The sequence below is a fragment of the Condylura cristata genome, unplaced genomic scaffold (genome assembly GCF_000260355.1).
Source record: "Condylura cristata isolate star-nosed mole 26May11 unplaced genomic scaffold, ConCri1.0 scaffold00027, whole genome shotgun sequence".
NCBI lineage: Eukaryota > Metazoa > Chordata > Mammalia > Eulipotyphla > Talpidae > Condylura > Condylura cristata.
The window spans coordinates 9,426,030-9,434,723 of NW_004567128.1; the positions used below are offsets into that span (position 1 = coordinate 9,426,030).

The 8,694-nt window shown below is 45.8% G+C and overlaps 1 protein-coding gene across 2 annotated transcripts in view; it reads left to right on the forward strand.

The window, feature by feature from the left end:
• The window catches only part of PHEX (phosphate regulating endopeptidase homolog, X-linked), a 162,415-nt gene that overhangs the window by 100,322 nt on the left and 53,399 nt on the right, over positions 1–8,694 (forward strand). For both annotated transcript variants that reach the window (XM_004689912.2, XM_012730278.1), the window contains exon 13: positions 5,196–5,273. In XM_004689912.2, the coding sequence (XP_004689969.1) occupies positions 5,196–5,273 (78 nt within the window). The remainder of the gene's footprint in view (positions 1–5,195; positions 5,274–8,694) is intronic.

Consider the following 8,694-nt stretch of genomic DNA (forward strand, 5'->3'; position numbering starts at 1 on the left):
ACAAAGTCTCTCTTGTTTTTCTCCAATTTTTCTTTCATGGTAAGCTCAGTTATATAGAAACGTGATATGAGCAGCACTGAGTGATGTTCTTGGCCATGTGTTAAGCTACCGTCTTCTCGTATTTTTTTGATACGATCGCTGACTTTCTTCAGAATGGCTTATCAACTAAATTACTTATGTGCCTCAACTTTTATTGGGCATAGATTACTTACGAAGTGCTGGGCACTGTGTTCCATGTGTGGAACACAATGGTGATTAAGTGGAATAGGCCACTGGCTTAATTTGAACAGTATCTGACAGAAGGTTCTCTCAGCTACAGAAAGCGCCTTTACAATTGGATTTATCCCTTTGGTTAATGAACTACTCTTTTAAATACAGCTATTTCTCCAGGGTTAATATATTAGGTTGTCATTAATCACTCACATTTTATTATAAATTAGTTTGAGATTCCAATGACAGCTAATGGATTAGCTGCCTTGAGGGAATAACAGTTATGATGGATGGGGAACAGTGGGGGGAGAAGACTTTGTAGCACCGTGTATTGCCACGGAAAGACCAGTTTGGTTTGGGTTGGAGAGCAGGAGCGTGAGCACACAGGGCCTGTAGGTGTTGGGAGGAATGGATACAGGACGGAGAAAGCAGAAATCAAGATGGGGCATGATCACGGCAGCCTTTTCTCTTCGGTCTTTTCCAGAATTAGCTTTCATAGTATTTCTTTTGCCCATTTTCTGAGTTGTGCAAATAGTGGACCACAAAGGAGTGTTCAGAAACTGAAGGGGGGGGCGTTATGAAATGCTTGTACTCTGCCACTAATATATGGAGTCTGAATGTGCTCGGGACATGTCCAGCGTGCTCCAAGAGCCTCGGGAGCATGTCTCCCTATGGACCACAGAGTTGCTTCAATGGCTGTTCTTACCACTTCATATGTGACCCACTAACAGTGGCTCTTTAACCAGAGAGAGTGACCTTATTTCCCCGAGGGAGTGCAGGTATTTGCTTAAGGCTGTCATTGGTCCTGGGCTCCCTGGAAGACCCTGTAAACGGGCACATGCCACTTACTCCAAAACCTCAGAAGAAGCTCTCTCTGTCATCCACAGCATTTATTCATCATGCACTGTGGGTCAAGGCAGAAGAAAGAATTTTGCACGCAGTGTCATCTCGAATCCTGTAGATAGTTACATGAGGTGGGGGCTACTTTTTTTTCAAATTACGTCTGATAAATTGGAGGGTTCGTTAGGGTTACATTCAGCTATGGCAAATGGGAAATGTGGCATGTATCTCAAACGTAAGTTTTTAAAATATTTCTCACGCCATGGAAGGAAAAGGGAGGCAGTTAAGGCCTGACATGGTGGGCTGTGTGGCTGTAAGATGGCTGTGTGGCTGGTCTGCCGCTGGTATGGCACCAGCATGATAGGAAGAGGAAAGACATCGCTCTCATCCAGAAGCGGTTTAGCCCCCAGAGGACATTTGACAATATCTGGAGGCAGTTTTGGTTGTCACAACTTGTTGCCATTGACGTCCAGTATTTAGAACACCCTACAACCTGCAGGACAGCTCCCTCGAGAATTATCTGGCCCAACAAAATGTCAGCAGTGATAAAGCTGAGAAACCTTGGACCTGCAGACAGGAAGCAACGTCAGCCAGGTCGGCCCTCATTCGTGGACATGGAGCAAGGCCTTTGCTGCGTGTCATTGTCCGGAACCCCACCTCATAGCCACTCTATCAGCGAAGGAATTTGGCTGATGCCGCTATTTTTGTTGCATCCATTGCCATCCATTGCCATCATGCGCAGAATTGGGGTCCTAATAGTAAGTCAAAGAATGGAGGATGGACGTTGGTTAGACATTAGGCAATATTTGCTTCAGGAAGGCAAATACTCTGCTCAAGGTCACAGAGGTTGTGTAGGTTACCTCCTGCTCCAGCCTCTTCCATGGACGAAGGAGGCCCAGTCACCACATGCAGCCTGTTTCCTGGTGTCAGTGTGACTCAGAGTAGAAATGCTCACATTGGTTATGGAAAACTCTGGAGTGTTGGCCGACAAGCAGCCTGGGAAATATGTCCTATAATATGCGGTCTGTTATCTGATCCACACTGCTCTCTCAGTGTTTTTGGTGGGACTTGCCTTTCCTTCTTGGCCACGTGACCCTGGGTAAATGATGTCAGACCGGCCTCGCCCATACTTCTGTCCTTGAGGTCACCCAACTGTTGGTGCTTCATGTTTCCCATTCTGAAAAATTTGCAAAGTGATATCATCATCCTTTGCATGAAGGGTGCGCTATTAGGGTTCATTCATGCAGATGAATGTGCTTTAAGTAAATCAAACAGCAAGATGTTTCACACAAGGGACTTATGGTGGCTTATGCCACCATTGGGAGGGATGGGAAATGCAGGTCAGGGTATGCCAATGCCCTCCTGAGAAGGAGTCTTCTCAGGAGAATCCCTGGAAGTTTCTGGCAAAGCATGAGCCAGGCTGTGCCTGCCTGTATCTACGGACAGCAACTGGATAAATGGCATCGCTTCCTTTCCTACTACTCGGGTCTTCTACGGGTGTTTCTCACTGGCAGAGTCTGATCTGGAGTTGTGCCCCAGGGGATTTTGGGAGATATAATTCTGAAACTTCTCAGGGGAGAATGTAGAATGGGGTGGGGTGATAATGGAATTTCCTGAATAGACTGGCATAGAGAGCATTTGAGTTTGAATGAGTCACCTGTGCGCATGCGTGCACACACACACACACACACACACACACACACACACACACACTTGCACATAGACCCACAAGACATTTTGGAAGAAGAGCTTGCTGTATTCAGATGTTTGCAATGTTGCCACTAGTGTTACTACCTTATTCTATCTCTGTTTCTTTGTTCCATGAATAGGGCTTCTTGTTTCTCTGCTCTCTCTTCAAGTCATGGTGATGCTAAATAAGTAATACACTCGACTTCAATAATCTGCACATACATACAGAGAGTAATATATTCTGTGAGGCTCCACAGCACAGTGGGGTCCCAGAGCATTCGGCTTGCACAACAATGCATCATTCGCTATCATGCTCGGGAAAGACCAGTGTTTAGAATATAGCTGTGGATGATTCACCTTGTATATTTCATTAGTTTGGGAGTGACTATCTGGAGTGCTATATTTGCTGTCATTATGCGTGTGACTTGTGCTTAGCTGATAAAATACAGTGAGGAATTAAATACAATGCAAGAAATAATAGAACCATCTCAACAAAGTAGACCTATAGACATGATCTATTGTTCAGTGTTGGGAGAGAGTCATAACCTCTAGTTATCTGCTATCTGGGGCACATCAGGCTTTTAGTGTAACTCATGGGGTTTTGAAGGCAAAATTTGATCTGTGCTATATTTGAGTCTCTGGAACAGCAAAACCCATTATGACTGTGTCTTACGGCACTTGTAAAATCCTCTCTAAGTCTTGAGTTTCAGGATTCTGTGGATACTTAATATTTGAATTATTTCAAAGGAAGATAAGGAAAACATTTCATCTATTTATTTCTGGAGTGAGGAAAATCGAAAGTGACTAACAGAAAAACTCGTTACCAAGAGCAGTGGCAAAGGTCACTGGTTTTGCTTTGCTGCTTTGCGGGAACAAAATCACTGTGTTCGAAGTCGCCTGGGGTCTTATGTCGGAACTTCTCAAGGCAGAACTGGAGATGAGGATCCACATGCAAGTGTTTCCTGCAATGAGCGCTCCCAAAATAAACTGGCAAGGGAAAGGAGAAAGCCAGCTAGGGAAGGGCGAGAAATGGGCAAGGCGCAATCTCAGGAGACGGTTCAGACTAGGCCTGATCCTGCAGGGACTCTGGAATGCAGCTAATCCTGAGCTCGCTCTGAACTGAAGCAAAGTATCTGGGCCTTTCCAGTCCTGCTGTAGCCCAGTCCGTGACTGAGGACTGCGGGGCTAGGGGGTCACTGTGTCTGCATGCAGGTCAGGCACCCGAGGGGCGCTAGGCAGGCCAGCGAAGACTCGCAGGGGCTGGTCATTAGAAAAGGCAGAACACAGATGCTGGGAAGGGGTGTGTGGAAACGATCAAACCGACCCCAGAGGGGTGGGCAGAGTCCCACCATGCTCTTACTCTCAGCAAGCTGCTGTATGGATGTCGCCAGACCCAGACTCTGGGCAGAAGAAAGAGAAATTTTCATATGGAACTGTAAAGTTTCTCTAGAGCAAGGCTTGGCAAAGCTTTCCTCCGAAGGGGCAGAGAGTCACTATTTGTGGGCCACAGGGTTTCTGTCCCAAGGACTCAGCTCCTCAGCTGGTGGGTACAAAAGGACCCATCGTTTCCATGTGAACGAGAGGCATCATCGTGCTCCAAATAAAACTTTACATATAAAAGCAGATGGGGGCAAGGGAGTGGGATTCGCGCTCCTGGTCCCTAGCGGGGGCCATTGCTCCTGTGTTCATTCCGGGCGTGGTGCGATCGGTGTGTCGCCTTGGAAAGGCCGGCCACGGCAGGCCGTCAGTGAGTGTGGACTCAGGCTGTCTGCCCCCAGCCTCCCTGGCGGGCTGGTCATCGTGCACAACGGGGCAGGCATAACCTTGGTAGAAGATCCTGACTCAAAATATTTAGTTCTCTTGAACTGCAAAATAAGCTACAGACGCATAGGCCTGCCCTTGGCGATTTGCTCTGGACTTGTTTGCCTGTGTTGTTCCCTGCTCTCCGCCCCACGTGCCGCCTGGTCTGGCCTCAGCACACCACTGCCCATGTCCCTGATGTGCGCCGTGGGCCCTCGCTCCCAGTTTTTGCCCCTGCCGTTCCCTCCCTGGCGTGTTGCTGTGCTCAGCTCTGCGTTAAGGAACCCGATCCAAGCTCCGAGAGCCAGCGTGGCCGTTCCCCGCCGGGAAGCAGCGTGCCAGCGGCATGTTGCTTAACAGTCTCATCCATTTCTAGAACCTAGAACCCTTGCAGCAGATACAACGGTATAAACCTACTTTTACCTCAGTAAACATAATCTGAAAAGGAAAAAAATCTCTTATTTATTTGGTACTGTCTAGTTTGATGCTATATTCTCTGTAGATTTAGTATATTGAGAGCAGGGATTAAGGTAAGATTTTCTTTCTTGCCCTTCGCAGCAGGAAACAGTTTTCAGGCGAAGATTTCTACATCCTGTGGTTCTTAAGGACGTAAGTGCTGAAACTCTAACATCATTTTTTCTTTTTCCATTTTATAGGCGAGAGCTGTTTTAGCAAAAGTTGGCTATCCTGACTTTATACTGAATGATACTCATATTAATGAAGACCTTAAGGCAGTAAGTACTAAATTTACTGTATTCCCTCCCCCCTGGCAACTTTTACTGGCTTTGTGCCTTTCTGCTAACCTAGGTCCAAGCATTTAAACCTGGTGGTGCCAGAAGGCACCAACTTTTGATTCATTCCCTGGCTGCATTCGAGCCTCACTCTGCCAGGCGTATCACAAGATTTAGGGCAGATTCAAAATAAAGGAAGTATGAGAAAGAAGCAGAGTGGAGCGGGTATCATAAAGAAAATGGGCTTGGATTCGATCTAATTGGATCATAAAGAATTAAACAAATTGAGTATTTTACAATTAGTGGGCATGTTCTCATGGTGACGGCATGATGTTTGTTGTTAAACAATCTTTACGTGCTTCATATTAAAGGACTAGTAATAAATCTGCCCGCTGGGAGTTAACTTCATTAAACTTTATGAGTGTTTTGGCAAATTAAGTGCATATACTATGCCTCTATAATTTATTGTGAATTGGATGGTATATTTGGAGTTACTGAAGGAGAAATAGTCATAATTCTTTTTTACTCCAATATCGTAGGGCTTGTATTTTCCAGTAGATATATTTATTACAGACCTTTCTAATCACAACCACGGTTATTTCCTTTCCTGCAAATAGCTCTTATCAAGAACTTTTCTTCCCTCCTTCCCCCACTGTTTTCACCATTCACTAGATTTTCTTGAAAAAGTTGTTTTTGAGAGTGCTGTAAATGATGGTGGTTCTGAGGTGTGGCTTTTCCTGGAATTGTGGTTTGACAGGTTGCATATCTGAAAGCATCAGCATTTTTCTATCACTAGATGAACATCAGAATTTTACAAGATCATTCTAAAGTGAGGGAAAGCTTGAGTTAGTGAACATCTCCACTGGACTCCTGGATACAGTCCTTCCAAAGTAGGGAGCCGGTTGCTGTGGAGGAAAATTATGATTTTTTCTAGTTCCCCCGAACTCAGACAGCCCAGCTTATTGTACATTTTTTTAAAGATTTATTTATTTGTGCATACAGAACTGGGGTACAGGCCAGAGACTCAGGGGCGGTGAGAGGCTTCACCAGAGACAGAGCGGGGAACAGTACAGGCAGATCGATGAAGTACACTGCTGAGGGGAGCAGCGGGCGGGCCAGGAGAGGTCTGCCACGCCATGTGGTCACCTCTGGGGCAGGCGGGGATCGAACTCATGCGGAAGCGGCTTTAGATTCTCAGTGCTGTGCTTTAACCCGCTGCGCCACCAGGGAGGGCCCTGTACATGGTTTTGATGCTGAGAAAAAGCTTGCTCTCATTAAGAAAGTTAAAAACACTGGAGCAGGGCCACTGTGATGTTGATGGTGCTAATCTCCATTTTGCAGAAAAGGACACGGAGATTTAAAGAAGTTAGGTGATTTCTCTGTGCCACATAGTGTCAGAGTTCAGGAATCTCTGTCATCAGAAATGGGGTTCTGCAGGTCCTTGTCAGGCAGCTGGGTGGAGGAACAGAGGCATGAGCTTAAGAACTCACTTAGATCTGGTTGGGAAGGAGGAAAAGAAGAGGCGGGCTCATATTCTCAAGAGCTTAAGAGCACAGGCCTTGGAGTAATTCTGTCTCTTTCTTTTACAAGTCGTTTGATCATATGCAGGTCATTTACCCTCAGGTAGCTTCCCTTTAAGTTATGTGGAGCATGGAGATAATAATCAGTGAGTCTTAGTGTTTCTGGGGAGATTAAATGTGATGAGAGAAATGTAAAAACATCTCTCATTGTGTGTGGCACCGAGCTAGACTTCCTATAGGTGGTAGTTATTTGTCAGCCAGTATGAGAGCTATTCATGCAACAAAGAGCATCACCAGAGCACAAAGTACCTTTGCAGGAGGTCCTGGGTTGATCGCATGCAAGTCATGGATACAGACAAGAAGGTCAGAGTTCCGTTTTGGTGTACTTCCGCAGTAACGGACACGGACCAGGGGGTCAAAGTGTGTGAACCGAAGCCCCCGGTCTTACATGTACTAACTGTGTGACTTCGGCTAGGTTGTGTGACGTCTCTGTGTCTCAGTTCCTCATCTGCAACATGGAGATAATCATTTCGCTTTCTTTAGGGTTGCTGAGAGGAACAGGAAAGTTCATATCTTTAAAGTATTTGGGAGTGACCCTCTCACCCACCAAGCACAATGTAGGTATTAGTTATGCCACCTTCAATTGGCACTTGTAATAGTAAATTTTACTTGGGTTTGGAGAAGGCCTCAGAAGTTAACTCGTGCAGTATCCAGGTCCCTCAAATTGATTTAAAAAGCTCCACAGATGGACTGTCTCAAGCTTTTATCACAGAAGGCAGTGTTCGGGGCTCACAGTACTTAGTTGATCAGGTTTTGTGGGCAGTCTGCTGCTGTCTAAAGAAAGTTGCTGAAAATTTAAGGACTCACTGAATGAACCTGGATGCCAGACAGGATCTGATGTTGGGTACATTTCCTCATTTCTCCAGGGCCTGAATGCAAGCCATTAGACTCCAACATTTTCAAGCACTTTGGTGCAGAGGCAGCTTTCATCTGACTCATTGCCCAAACAGGCACAGCGACACCCGAGAGCGTCTAACAGTTTAAAAGACAGATGACGGGAAAAATCCAAATACACTGAAATCAAAATGCATGTGTGTTCTGAAACCGATAGAGAAAGCGAATAAAACCCAGCCTGAAAATAGGTGAAGGATGCTTGACGCGATAGGTAGCGGGAGTGTCATGGAGGTTAATAGCGACAGGACGAAAGCATTGCTGATACACAATGGGGCTGCTTTCAGTTTTGAAAAATGTAGATAAAACCTGCTAGAGGGTCTCTGAGAAATTTCTGAGGTGCTAGAGCATGAGAGGCTGTAATGCATGAAAACCAGCTTACTTTATTTGACTTAGATGAAGATATGATTCATCAGGCAGACGCAGGAAGAGAGAGATTAGGTAATGGAGCACATGAAGGCCAAGGAGAAAGGTTGAAAACTGAAGTTGGGCTTATGTGGTGATAAGAGCACGTGGAAAAGAACTTAGAGGCAAATGTAAAGAATTGGGGGAAAGCTTTCCCTCCTTCCTCCCCCCCCCCCTGCCTTTGATCCCATTCCCCACTCCCCTTTTATCTAATGTCTCTGGTATATGGTTGTGCCCTGCCTCAGTCACTCCCCCCCCTGCCCAGACGACACAGTAAGCTGAGATACCCAGCAAAATATGTCTGAACAACAGTCTTTCTGTAGTCTCAGAAAAGAGTCAGGAGAAAGGCACTGTCCTTCACACCAACCACTGGAAGCATGCAGGAAAGCCCACTACTTAGTTTGGAAAGGTAGGCATCAGTCGATTTCAAATAAACCTTAAAAAAGTGTTCCTTCCTCTCCTGCATTGCTGGTGGGAATGCAAACTAGTACAACCACTATGGAAAACTGTTTGGAGGTTCCTCAAACTGCTAAACATGGAGCTTCCCT